Genomic DNA, 19,212 nt, shown 5'->3' with positions numbered 1-19,212 from the left:
GACGCAGTCCAGAGACCCGGATAGTAGTTTGCCTCCCTGGTGCCAGGGTCCGGGATATTTCTGATTGCGTCCAAGATATCCTGAAGTGGGAGGGTGAGGAGCCAGAGGTCGTGGTACATATAGGTACCAATGACATAGATAGGAAAAGGGAAGAGGTCCTGAAAGGAGAATATAGGGAGTTAGGAAGGGAGTTAAGAAAAAGGACCGCGAAGGTAGTAATCTCGGGATTACTGCCTGTGCCACGCGACAGTGAGAGTAGGAATGGGATGAGGTGGAGGATAAATGTGTGGCTGAGGGATTGGAGCAGGGGGCAGGGATTCAAGTTTTTGGATCATTGGGATCTCTTTTGGCGCAGGTATGACCTGTTCAAAAAGGACGGGTTACACTTGAATCCTCGGGGGACCAATATCCTGGCAGGGAGATTTGCCAGGGCTACTGAGGTGACTTTAAACTAGAATAGTTGGGGGCGGGGTGGGAATCAAATTAAAGAGACTAGGAGAGAGGAGGTTAGTTCACAACAGGGGGATGGGAACAAGTGCAGCAGGACAGAGGGGTGTAAAATGAGGGTAGAAGCAAAAAGTAGTAAGGTGAAAAGTAAAAGTGGCAGGCTGGCAAATCCAGGGCAAAAATCAAAAAGGGCCACTTTTCAACATAATTGTATAAGGGCTAAGAGTGTTGTAAAAGTGAGCCTGAAGGCTTTGTGTGTCAATGCAAGGAGCATTCGTAACAAGGTGGATGAATTAAAAGTGCAGATTGTTATTAATGAATATGATATAGTTGGGATCACAGAGACATGGCTCCAGGGTGACCAAGGATGGGAGCTCAACATTCAGGGATATTCAATATTCAGGAGGGATAGACATGAAAGAAAAGGAGGTGGGGTAGCATTGCAGGTTAGAGACGAGATTAACGCAATAGAAAGGAAGGACATTAGCCAAGAGGATGTGGAATTGATATGGGTAGAGCTGCATAACACTAAGGGGCAGAAAATGCTGGTGGGAGTTGTGTACAGGCCACCTAACAGTAGTAGTGAGGTTGGGGATGGTATTAAACAGGAAATTAGAAATGCGTGCAATAAAGGAACAGCAGTTATAATGGGTGACTTCAATTTACAAAGAGATTGGGTGAACAAAATTGGTAACAGTGCTGAGGAAGAGGATTTCTTGGAATGTATGTGGGATGGTTTTTTGAACCAACATGTCGAAGAACCAACTAGAGAGCAGGCTATTCTAGACTGGGTATTGAGCAATGAGGAAGGGTTAATTAGCAATCTTGTCGTGAAAGGCCCCTTGGGTAAGAGCGACCATAATATGGTGGAATTCTTCATTAAGATGGAGAGTGACATAGTTAATTCAGAAACAAAGGTTCTGAACTTAAAGAAGGGTAACTTTGAAGGTATGAGACGTGAATTAGCTAAGATAGACTGGCAAATGACACTTAAAGGGTTGACGGTGGATATGCAATGGCAAGCATTTAAAGATCGCATGGATGAACTACAACAATTGTTCATCCCAGTTTGGCAAAAGAATAAATCAGGGAAGGTAGTACACCTGTGGCTGACAAAGGAAATTAGGGATAGTATCAATTCCAAAGAAGAAGCATACAAATTAGCCAGAGAAAGTGGCTCACCTGAGGACTGGGAGAAACTCAGAGTCCAGCAGAGGAGGACAAAGGGCTTAATTAGGAAAGGGAAAAAAGATTATGAGAGAAAACTGGCAAGGATAATAAAAACTGACTGTAAAAGCTTTTATAGATATGTGAAAATAAAAAGATGGGTAAGACAAATGTAGGTCCCCTACAGACAGAAACAGGTGAATTGATTATGGGGAGCGAGGACATGGCAGACCAATTGAATAACTGCTTTGGTTCTGTCTTCACTAAGGAGGGCATAAATAATCTTCCGGAAATAGTAGGGGACAGAGGGTCTAGTGAGATGGAGGAACTGAGGGAAATACATATTAGTAGGGAAGTGGTGTTAGGTAAATTGAAGAGATTAAAGGCAGATAAATCCCCAGGGCCAGATGATCTGCATCCCAGAGTGCTTAAGGAAGTAGCCCAAGAAATAGTGGATGCATTAGTGATAATTTTTCAAAACTCTTTAGATTCTGGACTAGTTCCTGAGGATTGGAGGGTGGCTAATGTAACCCCACATTTTAAAAAAGGAGGGAGAGAGAAACCGGGGAATTATAGACCGGTTAGCCTAACATTGGTGGTGGGGAAAATGCTAGATTCAGTTATCAAAGATGTGATAACAGCACAAATGGAAAGCGCTGAAATCATTGGACAAAGTCAGCATGGATTTGTGAAAGGAAAATCATGTCTGACGAATCTCACAGAATTTTTTGAGAATGTAACTAGTAGAGTGGATAGGGGAGAACCAGTGGATGTGGTATATTTGGATTTTCAAAAGGCTTTTGACAAGGTCCCACACAGGAGATTAGTGTGCAAACTTAAAGCACACGGTATTGGGGCTAAGGTATTGGTGTGGGTGGAGAATTGGTTAGCAGACAGGAAGCAAATAGTGGGAATAAACGGGACCTTTTCAGAATGGCAGGCAGTGACTAGTGGGGTGCCGCAAGGCTCAGTGCTGGGACCCCAGTTGTCTACAATATATATTAATGACTTAGATGAGGGAATTAAATGCAGCATCTCCAAGTTTGCGGATGACACGAAGCTGGGCGGCAGCGTTAGCTGTGAGGAGGATGCTAAGAGGATGCAGGGTGACTTGGATAGGTTAGGTGAGTGGGCAAATTCATGGCAGATGCAGTTTAATGTGGATAAATGTGAGGTTATCCACTTTGGTGGCAAAAACAGGAATACAGATTATTATCTGAATGGTGACCGATTAGGAAAAGGGGAGGTGCAATGAAACCTGGGTGTCATTATACACCAGTCATTGAAAGTGGGCATGCAGGTACAGCAGGTGGTGAAAAAAGCGAATGGTATGTTGGCATTCATAGCAAGAGGATTCGAGTACAGGAGCAGGGAGGTACTACCGCAGTTGTACAAGGCCTTGGTGAGACCACACCTGGAGTATTGTGTGCAGTTTTGGTCCCCTAATCTGAGGAAAGACATTCTTGCGATAGAGGGAGTACAAAGAAGGTTCACCAGATTGATTCCTGGGATGGCAGGAATTTCATATGATGAAAGACTGGATCAACTAGGCTTATACTCGCTGGAATTTAGAAGATTGAGGGGGGATCTTATTGAAACGTATAAAATCCTAAAGGGATTGGACAGGCTGGATGTAGGAAGATTGTTCCCGATGTTGGGGAAGTCCAGAACGAGGGGTCACAGTTTGAGGATAAAGGGGAAGCCTTTTAGGACTGAGATTAGGAAAATCTTCTTCACACAGGGAGTGGTGAATCTGTGGAATTCTCTGCCACGGGAAACAGTTGAGGCCAGTTCATTGACTATATTTAAGAGGGAGTTAGATATGGCCCTTGTGGCTAAAGGGATCGGGGGTATGGAGGGAAGGCTGGTACAGGGTTCTGAGTTGGATGATCAGCCATGATCTTACTGAATGGTGGTGCAGGCTCGAAGGGCTGAATGGCCTACTCCTGCACCTATTTTTTGTGTTTCTATGTTTCTATGTCTCTGGCCACAGACCAAATTTGAAGTAGTTAATCTAATGACTGTAACTGCCTCCTGAAACACAGTGTCCAGGTAACTCTCTCCCTATCTGATGCATTACAGTGTTTGAAGCTTAGATTCCAGGTCATCATCTTTGAACCTGAGTCCTTTGAGCAACCAACACTTACTGCCGATGTAGTCAACAGCAGCCACAAGGGGCCCACCAGCTCCCACATCATGCAGCTACAACACATCACCCAATCCTGAATCCTTAATTAGAAACATAGAAACATAGAAAATAGGTGCAGGAGTAGGCCATTCGGCCCTTCGAGCCTGCACCGCCATTTATTATGATCATGGCTGATCATCCAACTCAGAACCCAGCCTTCCCTCCATACCCCGTGACCCCTGTAGCCACAAGGGCCATATCTAACTTCCTTTTAAACATAGCTAATGAACTGGCCTCAACAGTTTGCTGTGGCAGAGAATTCCACAGATTCACCACTCTCTGTGTGAAGAAGTTTTTCCTAACCTCGGTCCTAAAAGGCTTCCCCTCTATCCTCAAACTGTGACCCCTCGTTCTAGACCTCCCCAACATCGGGAACAATCTTCCCGCATCTAGCCTGTCCAATCCCTTTAGGATCTTATACGTTTCAATCAGATCCCCCCTCAATCTTCTAAATTCCAACGAGTACAAGCCCAGTTCATCCAGTCTTTCTTCATATGAAAGACCTGCCATCCCAGGAATCAATCTGGTGAACCTTCTTTGTACTCCCTCTATGGCAAGGATGTCTTTCCTCAGATTAGGGGACCAAAACTGCACACAATACTCCAGGTGTGGTCTCACCAAGGCCTTGTACAACTAATTATTACATTAGTTGTAATATGGTACAACGCCGGTCCCCTAGGCCTGAGTCGACGTAGTAGTAGTGTAATATAGTATCTACCATTTGTGGTTAGTTAACTACTATATTTAAAAAACTTCTCTCTTCTTACCCACTACTCATCAGCCTTGCCAAAGCCTCAGATTTTAGACTCCTACAGTTTATGAGAAGGGACAGATCATGAGATTGATTGTTTTGTGGGGATTGTCTAGAGATTGCAGAGAGGGAGGCAGTCACAGCAAGTTTGCTTGATGAAACTGGACGGAAGCTGTGAATCAAACACCTGCTCTATCTGGAAGTCCTTAACTTCTCTTTAAGTTGCCATGTTCCTTGAATCTTGCAGAACCCACCAGCACAGGTTAAGTCAAAACAATTTCTGAAACCTGGTGCATAACTACAGGGATATAGATTTTAATCCTCAAATGTAAAAAGTGCACTTGTTCACCTCTGCTCCCTGGTGAGACTAGAAGTACACATATCCCAGGTGGGGTTGTGTTCCCCATTTTTAACGTTTAATTATGATCTGCTGGAGGTTAGATTGTACTTCTAAGTGCTTGGAATATAGAAGTACACAGCTGCCATCTGCGAGAAGTGAAGTGAACATGGTCTGATAAGATTTGCAAGGCTCAAACATCTAGGTAAAATACAGGTTGGTTATGAAAGGATGTTTAAAAAGTAATTAATTGCAAATACAGATGAATTTGTCAATAATAGTGCTGCATGTTTTACAAAGCTGAACAGATTTGATTTAAGGTCTGAGAATATTGTTGTTGGTTATTTATTGATCAATCCATTATGAGGTAAAAGGACAATTCATAAGCTTCTAGTGCAGAATGGAAATTTAATCTTTAATTTTGAACAGCATGCCTAGGCTGATCTGTAAAGGAAAATCTCAATATTCTATATCCAATATTCTGAACATTAAACAGAATAGGTGCCAATTCAGATAAAATAATTGTGCATAAGCAGACTACAGTGTAGATCCTGATTTTACTATTGTGTGGCACCAGCAGCTTGCCCATCCATTTAAATTATTGATAACGTTGCTCAGTCACTATGATATTAATAGTGTATGTTGATTGTCTCATACAAAGAAAAACTGAGGAGGAAATATGCTTTTAAAATGAAATGTGCAATTGACAGATTACTAGATTCCTTCTTGTAGGTTTCTTCAACCGTTCACTCTGAAATTTATCCTGTTGAACTGTGGGACCAAATATTCAGAAAATGAAAGAAATTTGTTCTTATAAAAAATGGAATACTTTACTTGAGCTGAAGACGCACTTCAATGGATAAGCATCGTGTGAGCATGATGAGTGCATAATTGATAAAAAAGAATTACAAAATCAAAGAACAATAAACATAGAAACAAAGAAAATAGGCGCAGGAGTAGGCCACTCGGCCCTTCAAGCCTGCACCGCCATTTATTATGATCATGGCTGATCATCCAACTCAGAACCCCGCCCCAGCCTTCCCTCCATACCCCCTGACCCCCATAGCCACAAGGGCCATATCGAACTCCCTCTTAAATATAGCCAATGAACTGGCCTCAACAGTTTGCTGTGGCAGAGAATTCCACAGATTCACCACTCTCTGTGTGAAGAAGTTTTTCCTAATCTCGGTCCTAAAAGGCTTCCCCTCTATCCTCAAACTGTGGCCCCTCGTTCTGGACTTCCCCAACATCGGGAACAATCTTCCTGCATCTAGCCTGTCCAATCCCTTTAGGATCTTATACGTTTCAATCAGATCCCCCCTCAATCTTCTAAATTCCAACGAGTACAAGCCCAGTTCATCCAGTCTTTCTTCATATGAAAGTCCTGCCATCCCAGAATCAATCTGGTGAACCTTCTTTGTACTCCCTCTAAGGCAAGGATGTCTTTCCTCAGATTAGGGGACCAAAACTGCACACAATACTCCAGGTGTGGTCTCACCAAGGCCTTGTACAACTGCAGTAGTACCTCCCTGCTCCTGTACTCGAATCCTCTTGCTATGAATGCCAGCATACCATTCGCCTTTTTCACCGCCTGCTGTACCTGCATGCCCACTTTCAATGACTGGTGTATAATGACACCCAGGTCTCGTTGCACCTCCCCTTTTCCTAATCGTCCAGCATTCAGATAATAATCTGTTTTCCTATTTTTGCCACCAAAGTGGATAACTTCACATTTATCCACATTAAATTGCATCTGCCATGAATTTGCCCACTCACCCAACCTATCCAAGTCACCCTGCATCCTCTTAGCATCCTCCTCACTGCTAACACTGCCACCCAGCTTCGTGTCATCCGCAAACTTGGAGATGCTGCATTTAATTCCCTCATCCAAGTCATTAATATATATTGTAAACAACTGGGGTCCCAGCACTGAGCCTTGTGGTACCCCACTAGTCACCGCCTGCCATTCTGAAAAGGTCCCGTTTATTCCCACTCTTTGCTTCCTGTCTGCTAACCAATTATCCACCCACACCAATACCTTACCCCCAATACCGTGTGCTTTAAGTTTGCACACTAATCTCCTGTGTGGGACCTTGTCAAAAGCCTTTTGAAAATCCAAATATACCACATCCACTGGTTCTCCCCTATCCACTCTATTAGTTACATCCTCAAAAAATTCTATGAGATTCGTCAGACATGATTTTCCTTTCACAAATCCATGCTGACTTTGTCCGATGATTTCACCGCTTTCCAAATGTGCTGTTATCACATCCTTGATAACTGACTCCAGCAGTTTCCCCACCACCGACGTTAGGCTAACCGGTCTATAATTCCCCGGTTTCTCTCTCCCTCCTTTTTTAAAAAGTAGAGTTACATTAGCCACCCCCCAATCCTCAGGAACTAGTCCAGAATCTAACGAGTTTTGAAAAATTATCACTAATCCATCCACTATTTCTTGGGCTACTTCCTTAAGCACTCTAGGATGCAGACCAAGTTGATATTAATTGTGATGTAACTATTCTTAATTGAATAACAAACTTGACTATTGAGAATAAAGGAAAGAAGTGTGATAGGATGTGTGCTTTATTGAATTACATTTAATACTGTGGATATCAGGATGAATTTACTTGGTAGGTAGGGCAGGTTTTTCACTTGATCTGTCACCTTAGTGAAAAAAATCACAGAAAACTAGTTATAACAATATGTTTTGCTACATTTTTATGAGGTACCTGTGGCATTTCTGGAAAAATGGTGGAATTGTCACAGAGAATGACTCCAGTAATCTGCACTACATGGATGAAACCCCAAACAAGTTCAGCTATTAACAGATATACACCAGCACTGTTCTTTAATCTCACTTTAGAGTCATCACATATTACTACACAGGCTGAAATCCATACACATTAGGAGTACTGACAACCTTGCCATCATAATAATCTAAAATATTTAATTTATTACTAGCTGTAATAAACCAGTGGATAAATTGGGGTATAAATATTTGTCTGCTATAAAACATATTTGCAGATAGGAGTTATAAAATAATGCCCTAACTCTGATATCCATACATATACTGTGCCCTGGGTTCCATTTTGCAAATAAACAGTCAATTGGTTTGGTTTAGTGAATTTTCTGGCTGTTTAATATTGTGTGAAACAGGACAAGTGCAAACATCATTATCATCTTTGTTTACTTGTTCTTGGATACAAATACAACGTGTCATTTCAAAATGATTCACCAGCTTTAGTCAATGTTTGTACAGATCTTTCACTCTCATCTGATGTTATTCCAAAGTAAGATTTGGAAGATTGTTTAGTTATAGAAGCTTTTTAAACATGATAGCAGTAATTTGCTTTAAGATCAAAACTTTTCACTTCTGAAGAAAAGTACTTGACCTAAAATGTTAAGTCTGTTTCTTTCTTCAGGTATGCTACCTGATCTGTTGAGCATTTCCCATATTTCCTATTTTAGTGTAAATATTTGTACCTTCTATTCAGACAGTCAATTTCATTCTGAATTTATGCACTGAAGAAAAAAATTGTGTTTGGTTATTGTGATGGTACAGGATAACATACTTATATCATGATTTAAAAAGCATGAGTGATAGACATTTGTACAATTTAATAAGAATCCACAGTTTTCCATGGTAAAGCTGTGGGCTTAAGGCCAAAGCGAGATGTTTGTTCCACCACCAGCTACTTCACACAGAGACTAATAGCTTTTGGGGAAAAGGTGATCCCTTTGTCATGCACCTATTTTTCTAAATGCATTATACAGCTTTATATTTACAAGAAACCAACTGTGAAACACGATGTGTGAAAGAAACCGTCACAGTTTGTGAAAATATCGAATATTACTCAAATGAATCATTTGAAAATGAATTTCTAAGTTGGGGGTATTTAAAATTGAAGTTTCACTTATGGCTTTAAATAAAAAGGCAGATGAACAAATTGAGTATATTTTGGGGATAATTCATTAAGATATTCAATATACATCACAATATGATTTTTCATTAAATAAAACTGAGTGCTTTTAATTTGGGCATTAATGTACCACTTCCATAACAACCCAAAAGAAAAACATCTGAATCCAGAAATATTGTAAGTAAACTGTTGTAACGTTCTTTTCTGCATACCAAGAAAGAAAAAAAAGAGAAATGCATTAGAATGAAAAAAAAATGAACAAAATTGCATTGGGGTTGTTAATGAAACTTTTAGATTGCACTAATACAAGGGGCATTTTCTTTTTAAGCAGTTGGCAGCCAGTAAAGAAATATAAATAAATAAATAACCTTACTCACTCATCTTCACAACATCTTACCATCAAGATATATATATATACATTACATTGATGAAGCGCCAAATAGGTTCTGCATTTAACAGGGGCACACCTAGCAATATTCCTACATATCTCACGTAACATTATCAAACAATGGTTACGCCATATTGCTCATGAACATATAGAAATTAATTTAGAAATCAATGGTTCAAATAAGTGCTATTTTTTCCACACAGCTAAACTTTCAATCTTACTGATAACTGTTCCCTCATTTCTGTTACAAGTAGTTGAAAAATAAGATCCTATTGTGGCTAATTGGATAACAGAGTGGTACATGCATTTGTTACCAGGCTATGTCAAAATTCAGCCTCTAAATCTAACAGTGATCTAATCTTCCTCCTCATCTTCTTCATCACTGTCCTTCATCGTAATTCCTTGGAGACCACCACCTTCAGAAACCGATGCTGTGGCTTCTTCTACAGTCAGTCTGTTCCGAACAGTTTCATAGGTCTTGCTATTCAAGGTTGAATCAAGTACGCCCTGCAGTCGGAAATCTCGGTATGTTTTCTATAAGTGTCCAAAAATATATTGGAATGACTGCAAAATACTGCTTAAAATGACTCATCATTCTGCAGGATTCTAAATATGTATCAAGAATAATATTAGACACATTAGAGTAAATGTTATGATAATGTAGCAGTTTAAATCCCGTTATAAAATTAATAAGCATTAGACAATGAATGCTACAAACAAAAATAATTAATTCACTTGCCCATATGTACATAATGACTCCTTTTTATTATTGGGTAGAAAAAATGATTGTATCTTAGTTGTAGATATCTGGGTGAGACAAAACTTAAGCTAACTAAGTAATTCCTTTGCTTCAAAACTACTTTGGGAGAATATTCCCTCCCTTCTGTAAACACAAACTTTAGCGTTTGTGGGATCCGAAATGCTGGAAAGATTTTCACTATCCACAGCCTACCCAGCAGTAACAAAGGATGTAAGTTTAAATATGTTGCTTATTGCACAAAACATCATTAAGGGGATAAGTTAATTCTACGGGAACATTTTCAGTACTATATTACTTTTTGTTTATTCATTTACTGGATGTGGTAGAAGCTGGCAGGACTGCATTTATTTTCTATCCCTGAATTCTTTTTGAATCACTTTTCATTATTCTGTTTGCAATCAACAGATATGGACATAAACCAATTGGTAAAACTTAAGATCAGGGAGAATTGGTAACTTGAATTAATTTGGTAGATTGGCTTATTATTGTCATACAGTGTGACCAAGATATAGTGAAAACCTTGTCTTGCATACTGTCCATACAGATCAATTCACTATAGTGATGCATTGAGGTAATACAAAGTAAAACAACAGCAGAGTGCAGAATAAAGTGTTACAGAACAGAGAAAATGCAGTGTAGGCAGCAAGGCACAAGGCCACAATGAGGTAGAATGCGAGGTCAAGTGTCCAGCTTATCGTACTAGGGAAACATTCTTATAATCTCTTCTTGAGCCTGGTAGTATGTGCTTTCAGGATTTTGTATCTTCTACTCAATGGGATGAGGGAAGAAGAGAAAATGTCCAGGGTGGGTGAGATGTTTGATTATTGCTGCCTACCATACTGAGGCAGCAAAAGTGTACACTGAGTCAGTGGAGGGGAGGTTGGTTTCTGTCACATGCTGAATGGCGTCCACAACTCTCTGCAATTAACGATCATTGGCATACCGACAATGTTGCCATACTGAGCTATAAAGCATCCATACAGGATGCTTTCTATGGTGCTTTGATAAAAATTGGTGGGGATCAAAGGGGACATGGCAAATTTCTTTAGCCAGCTGAAGGAGTGGAGGTGCCGGTGAGCTTTCTTAGCCATGGCATCAATGTGGTTTGACCAGAACAGGCTATTGGCCATGTTCACTCCTAGGAACTCTCAACTCTCTTGACCTCAGAATCAATGATGTAAACAGGAGCATGTTCACCATCACTCTTCCGGAAATTAATGAATAGCTCTCTTGTCTTGCTGATACTGAGGGAAAGGTTGTTGTCATGATACCATACCATGAGACTCCCTACCTCCTTCCTGTAACCCAGTTCTCAATTTTTTGAGATACAGCCCACTATGGTGGTATCAACTGCAAACTTGTGGATGGAGTTAGAGCAGGATCTGGCCACAGACTTGTTAGTGTGCAGGAAATAGAACAGAAGGTTGAAGACACGGGCTGGTGGAGCACCTGTGTTGAGAATAATTGTGGTTGTGGTGTTACTGCTTATCCTCAATGATTACAGTCTATTGGCCAGGAAATCAAGGATCCAGTTGCAAAGAAAGGTGATGAGTCCCAGGTTTAGGAGTTTGGAGATGCGGTTGCTTGGAATTATAGTATTGAAAGTGAAGTTTTTGTCAGTTTTTGCTTGCATCATACACTGGGGTGCTCTCTTCAGTTACCTGATGAGGTCTCTGTAGCCTTTGGCCAAGAGCAGATGTCATCAGGTGGTGCTCAGCTTTCATAGAATATTTCGACCATTAACCACTACACTACAAAAACAGTCTAACAGAGGTCTTTTTATTGTCCAGATACTCCAATAATGAACACAGGGCTAGGGAGATAGCAAATGCCATAGACCTGCTTCAGCAGTAGGCAACTTGCAGTAGGTTGAAGGTGGAGTTAATATGTGCCATGTCCAGCCTCTTGAAGCACTTCATGATGGCTGATATCAGAGCCACTGGGTGGTAGTCCTTGAGAAACATAACCTAATTTAATAAATATCGCAAATCTAAATCTGAATTTAGTTGATATTACAAGTATTTTTTGGGAATTACTTTACAAAGTTTTCCCCCACTGATGCCATGATTTGAGTTTTGAACTTGCACTCTGATTGTAGTATTCAGAAGACTAATGGGTTTGTTTGACGTTCTTAATGAAAGCATTAATGTAAATAAATTGAAACAATACCCATGTCACAATAGGAAAACACAAGTCCCTCGAGCCTTCCCCACCACTGAATAAGACTGTAGTTTATTCCACAGCTCATGTCCACTTGAGTACTTGATCATTCTGATTCCCTCTGATCAAAAACTATTCACCTCAGCCTTGAACATAATCAACAACTGTATACTTGCAGCTCTGAGAGAGAGAAATTCCAAAGACCTACAAAAAATGGAATAAGGAAGTATCTCATCATCCTAGTCTTAAATGTTATCCTGAGATTCCACTCCCAAAGCAGGAAATTCGGATAAAGGCATTTATTTTTCATGTTGTGTAGTTGATTTTAATCTGTTTGCATCCGGTGAAATTCTATAAGCAGTCTTGAATCCTATATGACATAGCTCTAACCTCCGAACTGTGAAGAACAATTCCATGGAAGCAAGTCTGGAGGAGATGAGAAATAAAATGGGAGTGAGAGAAACAGAGTGGAAAGCAAAGTAGAAGCAAGTGATGTAGAAAGGACAAATAATGTTTTCTATGCTTGCTAATTTTAGCCTATTGCAAAAAAAAATTTAGAAAAGCTTGCAAATAGTGTTTAATGTGATACTATTAAGAGTCTACTAGAAGATCTTTGTAACAAAGTCATGGTTATTGTCACTCCTATTAAAAAAAAACTCGTACAGGCAGATTTACAAGTCCCCTGAACTAATTTGATAGGTTGGGTCTGAATTTGGCAAGGTTGCTGGAACTTGGGGTTGGGTGTTCAGAATTTTCAGGACAAGGTTACTTAAAAATCAAGGTTCATTCGTCTTCCAGCTAACTTCTGTTCCTTATCCAAACCTAATTAGCAGCTCATGGTAGTCTCCCCAATAACTGCAATTAAATTAGTTCCATAGACACTGAACATTATGTCGGCTGAGATGAATGTGTCAATCATCTTCCACTAACTAGTTCAATATGGGTTATTATTATTTTGCATCACAGGTAAATCTTTGGGTGGAGTGACCTACAGGTACCCATCTCCTCTCCAAAATGCAGACAACCATAGGATTGCAGGGACACTGATGATCATTTTAGTCCAGCTGGATGCTCATAAAGCATACTTTTTGTCCCTAGCAATCTGACCATGATATCAGAAAGTGAACTGAAAAAGTCTGGGCTGATAAAACTCTTGGTATTACTGCCAGGGAAGAGGTACACATGCTTTAGGTACAGCTTCTTCTCCTCCACCATCAGATTTCTGAATAGTCCATGAACTATGAACACTACCTCACTATTCTGCTCTCTTTTTGCACTTTAAAATACATTCATATATGTTTTTTGTAGTGCACTGTCATTGCTGTTGCAAAACAACAAATTTCATGACGTATGTCGGTGATAATGAAATCATAAACAAGAAAAGGTCTGCATTTGCTGGAAATCCAAGCAACACACACACACAAAATGCTGGAGGAACTCAGCAGGCCAGGCAGCATCTATGGAAAAAAAAGTACAGTTGACATTTACGAAACCCTTTGGCATGACTTGTCCACTGTAGTTTTTATCATAGATGCTGTCTGGCCTGCTGAGTTCCTCCAGCATTTTGTGTGTGTGTTGCTCAGTGGTAATCAACCTGATTCTGATAAACCCTTGCAGACCTCAGAGAGAGAGATGGGAGAGGGAGAGAAAACAGGGTGACCACTATGGTCTGGAGACAGCAGAGGATGACGAAAAGTTATTATGGGTTCTTTAGGTGCAGAAGCTGATGTAGGAATTAGGGCACCAATTTGGCCTTAATTTGTGATTAATCAAATTACTATTTGTTTTAGGTACTATTTGAGGGATAATTAATCCTGAGGCATCATGAGAGAACTCTCATTACCTCAAAATTTTTTATGTTCCTCCAAGAGGAGAGTATGTGTCTTCATAATTCATAATTAAAATGGCACTTATTCGTACAAGTGCACAGGCAACACACTTGTATGGGGTGAGAAATAAAATAAGATAAAAGGGCAAGAAATTCTGAAATAATTGCAAATGTTCTACCCATCAATAGTTAATCTATCAGAGAAACTAACTGTTTTGGAGATTATTTCTAAGGCAATACTGAATTCACCACAAGTGGGTGGGGGAGAGTGTTGGATGGTGAGAAGAGAAAATAATGAAGGTCAGTAGCTATTAATTAGGAGCAAGAATCCTAGCTGATAATACTGTTTATGGAGCAGGTCAAGCTATTAAGCTGATTTTAAAAGCCTTGGACAGAGTGCAGGAGAAATTTACTGTAAAGGGAAGTAGGTAGAAGCTAGGAGCTATCTGAGCTGACAAAAAAAAAGTATTTAACATATGCAATGAAATACAAAGACTGTTTATTAGAGAAGAAGCTGATTCCATTGGCATCCGGGTGAGTAACCAAAGGATGGGTGGGGTGGCGGGGGGGGGGGGTTGTTTAGAAAACTGGCAAAGCAAGGGAGCTTTGGAACTTGTATCTTCTGTAGCCAGTTCTCATGTGTTGGTTGAAAAGTGAACACAACTGGCATTCAGATGTAATTGGATATATGAAAGCTCAGACCACTGCAAAAGGAAGAATTTCTTGGTGGCCACCCAATTTAACTTTTCATTTCCATCCTGACATGTGAGACAATGGTCTCCTCTACTGACATAATGAGACCAAACTCAGTTTGGAGCAACAACACCTCATTTTGTCTGGGGAGCCTCCAAACTCTAATGCATGGAATATCAATTTCTCCAACTTCCAGTGATCTTTCTTTTTCCATTCTCCATTCTGGTTACCCTCTTACCTCTTCTCTTCTCACCTGCCCATCACCTCCCTCTGGTTTTCCTCCTCCTTCCCTTTCTTCCATGGTAAACTGTCCTCTTCTAACATACTCTTTCTTCTTCTGCACTTTATCTCTTCTACCTAACACCTCTCAACTTCTTACTTTAACTCCCCTTCTCCACCCATACAATATCCCCCTCACCTGGTCTCACTTACCACCTGCCAACATGTATTCCTTTTCCCTCCCCTCCTCCTTATTCTGGTTTCTGCCCCATTCCTTTCCAGTCTGGATGAAGGGTCTCGGCCCGAAACATGGACAGTTTCGTCCCCTCCATAGATGCTGCCTGACTTGCTGAGATCCTCTAGCATTTTGTGTGTGTTGCTCAAGAACATTTAAATATATACTGAAAATATGCATCCTCACGTGATGTGAGAGCAATATGTAGTGGCAGCACAGAAAAAAGAACTTAGTAAAAATGTCACAAAATCCAAAAATGGGCAAAGAATGTCATCAATTTAAAAAATAATTATTGCAAACCTTTAAAATAGTTGACAAGTTTCCCAAGTCATTGAAATGCTTGTTCTCTAATTGAAAAGGTCAGATTCTTGCTACGTTTTTCAAAAGGTCTCTTTCTCACCTTGACGAGCCTGATAAGGATTTTCAGCTGGTAGATGTGAAGCTGCAGATCCATGCGATCTGTTAGCCAGGTGCAGACAACGTTCATGGAACTTGTGTACCATTGCTGTAAAAAAAACATTCTCCAGCATTAGAATTATAGCAGGCCAGGTGGAGTCGTGATCATATGCTGGGCAGCAGCAAATCGATGGTAACATTGGCTGAGACCATCCCGGTTTGGCATTATCAAGGACAATCCATCTCAAAAGGCAGAACTTTAATTCTAACTGAGCATTGGCAGGAACCTCTGTGTAATTTATGCATTACTGTTGTCCAAAGAGAGTTTCAGCTGGTTCCAAACACACAAACAATTCCAGTGCTATAGTTACTTAAAAGGAACAAACTTGTGTTAGCTTGTGGCCTCATGACATCTCAAAATTCTTTACAATAAACTTTTTGGATGTAGTCATGGTTATAAAATAGAATGTTTAACAACCATTTTTACATCACATGATCCCCACAAATAATAATATGAGAATGTCTAGATTGTTTCATTTTAACGTGGTGGTTGATGTAGAGACACAATTACAGGAATAAATTCACTCAATCCTTCAGCCTTAGTTCTGTCTTCAGCTACTTACCTTTAAACTTCAATTGCCATAAGAGGGAAATTAATTCCACCAGAGTCAGATACTGTATGTACATAGGCTATAGTCATCCGTGTATCCTATATGCCTGCAAGGAAATCACTTGGTGATCCAAGTATTCTTGCACTATTTCACAACATCTCTCCAACAAGAAGAGTCCACGTTTAGTGTCTGCTTTGGGGTTGAGTTGAGTGATCTTGGTTGAGAAAGTGGTGGGATTGACAGCAGTGGCCTATTTTCCCTTGTCCATCTAACAAATGTTGGGATGCGCATCTGTGGAAGCTGGGCAGTCAGGAACAAGTTTAGTTGTGCATCTTGTAGGTTCAAAAACCATAAGTATGCACATTGTGGCTTCATAATCAATTAAAAAAAATCACATTAGTGTCATTACCGAAAAAAGCTACTCAGCTAAAGGAGAGTTAGAGTTAGTCAATTATGATTTTTGAAGTAACCTGCCTGGATTTATCCTCCTGGGCTATAGATTCATTGGAAGAATCCCGTTACTTTTCAAAAAAGCAGAAACACTTGAGAGTGCAAATCTGGCTACAACTAGGAAAATCCACAAAATAACAACAAGTGAATTTTGCAGATACCTCCATGCGTGACTGGTGGATAAGCTAGTGCACGAAAGCATTTCTCCATTCTGCTTTGTTCACCATAATAAATTATATTCGCACAGTTCACTTCTATTTCGCTGCAGACAAGTAATTGACATTCATACAGTACTTAAAAGCATCACTAATATTTGAAACAAACATTTAAAAAATTTTGTTAAAAAACTTGTTTTCATCATGCACAGTATGACTGAGTCACTGTTAATGTAGTGATTGCATGCAATCAACTGGTTTCAGGTTAGCAAAATTCGGATCAAGTTGGTCATTTTTATCAAACAGGCACTAATTCCGTGGATTTCCAAAGTTAATTCACCTTTTATTAGCAAAAATTACTACAACATTAATGTTGACTGGCCTCCGAGAGAAACGAGACCATTTACTGGGAGTATATTAGCAGATCCTTATTGCTCTTGAAAAGGACTGAAGGTGTCCAAATTTTGCTTATTAAGCTTAACAAGCCCACACTACAGTCGACTTAATAAAGTTTTTTTCTTAATGGACAAATCAATCACTTTGTTCTGATCCATACTATTTTTGAAATGGTACTACATTATGGAAATACCAAATATCCTGTGGACTTCACCACTGCATATTTCAATAGTACGATTCCACGTAATCTTTTTTTCTCTATTAGCTTTATCAAAAGTTTAAGAAATATTTTAAATGTAAATGTGGAACTTAGCAATGTAGAAGTAGAACCTAAAGACTATAACCAGTTGGTGCAGTCTTTCGTTGATTCTACTATGGTCATTATTCTATTATGGATTTATTGAGTATGCCCACAAGAAAATGAATCTCAGGGTTGTTTATGGTGACAAATTTACTTTGAATTTTGAACTTTGTCCTTAACTTGGGCTTCCCCAAATATATTAGGTCAGGTGTGGTTGGGTTGAGCACCCACTTATATATTATTCTTTTCAATATTTTTATTAGTTTCTACATAGAAGAATACAGAGTACAAGAAAGTATATATAAAAGGTCAAAAAAGATTTTAAAAAACTACCAATTACATTATATCTATTCATAATCCCTAGAGATGCTGCCTGGCCTACTGCGTTCACCAGCAACTTTTATGTGGGTTGCTTGAAATTCCAGCATCTGCAGGTTTCCTCATGTGTGACCCTGTATTCATGCAAGTTAGTCAATAGTTATATTGAAATATACTAATTTATTACAAAAAAAGAGTCTAACCCCTACCAAGACCGAAGCAGTTTCTTAAGGAGAAAAAAAGGTAAAATACCTTCTCGTATAATAAAAATTAATAATAGCCAACATCTAAATTTAAATAACAAATTGAAGGTTTTGAAAATAATTCAGAAAGGGTCCCCACAATGTTTGAAAGTCTTGACAAGATTCAGAAATTGAACAACGAATCTTCTCTAAATCTAAGCATGACATAACGTCGTATAACCATTGAGCATAAGTAGCAGGAAATACATCTTTCCATTTAAACAAAAGCGCCTCCTAGCTATAAGAGAGCTAAAGGCCAAAATAGGTAAATCAGATGTCTTCAGCTTGATATCTTGTCCTGCAACAATACTGAATAGGGCCGTCAGAGGATTAGGCTTAAAATTGACTTTGAAAAGTAAAGAAAAAGTTTGAAAAACTTGCGTCCAATATTTTTCAAGACACGGACAAGTCCAAAACATATGAATTAATGAAGCTTCTCCATTGTTACATCTGTCACAGTAGGGAGATATATCCGAATATTATAACATCAGTTTTGTTCAACACATCTCGGTACTGATCCTATGTACTGTTTTGCAATCTTCCATGCCCTGACACCTGCTTGTCACCATTGGCTCCCTGGAAGTAACTGCGAAGTTCAAAGTAAATTTATTATCAAAGTACATAATGTATATTATCACCATACACAATCCTGAGATTCATTGCCTTGCAGGCATACTCAGTAAATCAATAATAGAATAATAACCATAATAGAATCAATGAAAGACCACACCAACCCGGGTGTTCAACCAGTATGCAAAGGACAACAAACTGAGCAAATACAAAAAGAAAGGTGGCGCATGGCCAAGTGGTTAAGGCGTTCGTCTAGTGATTTGAAGGTTGCTAGTTCGAGCCTTGGCTGAGGCAGTGTGTGTGTGTCCTTGAGCAAAGCACTTAACCACACTTTGCTCTGCGATGACACCAGTGCCAAGCTGTATTGGTCCTAATGCCCTTCCCTTGGACAAAATCGGTGGCGTGGAGAGGGGAGACTTGCAGCATGGGAAACTGCTAGTCTTCCATACAACCTAGCCCAGGCCTGCGCCCTGGAAACCTTCCAAGGCACAAATCCATGGTCTCATGATATATATTAAATTGTTAAATTAAAAATAGTTCCTAAACAGAAAAAAAGAGGTAGTGTTCATGGGTTCAATGTCCACTTCAAAATCAGATGGCAGAGGGGAAATGTTATTCCTGAATCACTGAGTGCGTGCCTTCAGGCTTCTGCACCTCCATCCTGATGGTAACAATGAGAA

The 19,212-nt window shown here is 39.7% G+C and overlaps 1 protein-coding gene across 9 annotated transcripts in view; it reads right to left on the bottom strand.

Moving 5' to 3' along the window:
- Positions 1-9,056: 9,056 nt before the first annotated feature.
- cadpsa (Ca2+-dependent activator protein for secretion a) overlaps positions 9,057-19,212 on the bottom strand; it is a 513,475-nt gene continuing 503,319 nt past the window's right edge. For all 9 annotated transcript variants that reach the window (XM_063067977.1, XM_063067980.1, XM_063067978.1 and 6 more), the window contains 2 exons: positions 15,494-15,598; positions 9,057-9,732 (listed from right to left, as the gene is read on the bottom strand). In XM_063067977.1, coding sequence (XP_062924047.1) covers positions 9,553-9,732; positions 15,494-15,598 — 285 coding nt within the window. In that variant the 3' untranslated portion in view covers positions 9,057-9,552. The remainder of the gene's footprint in view (positions 9,733-15,493; positions 15,599-19,212) is intronic.

Source organism: Mobula hypostoma, chromosome 15 (genome assembly GCF_963921235.1).
Source record: "Mobula hypostoma chromosome 15, sMobHyp1.1, whole genome shotgun sequence".
NCBI classification, from domain to species: Eukaryota; Metazoa; Chordata; class Chondrichthyes; order Myliobatiformes; family Myliobatidae; genus Mobula; species Mobula hypostoma.
This window is presented reverse-complemented; position numbering and strand designations above follow the sequence as displayed.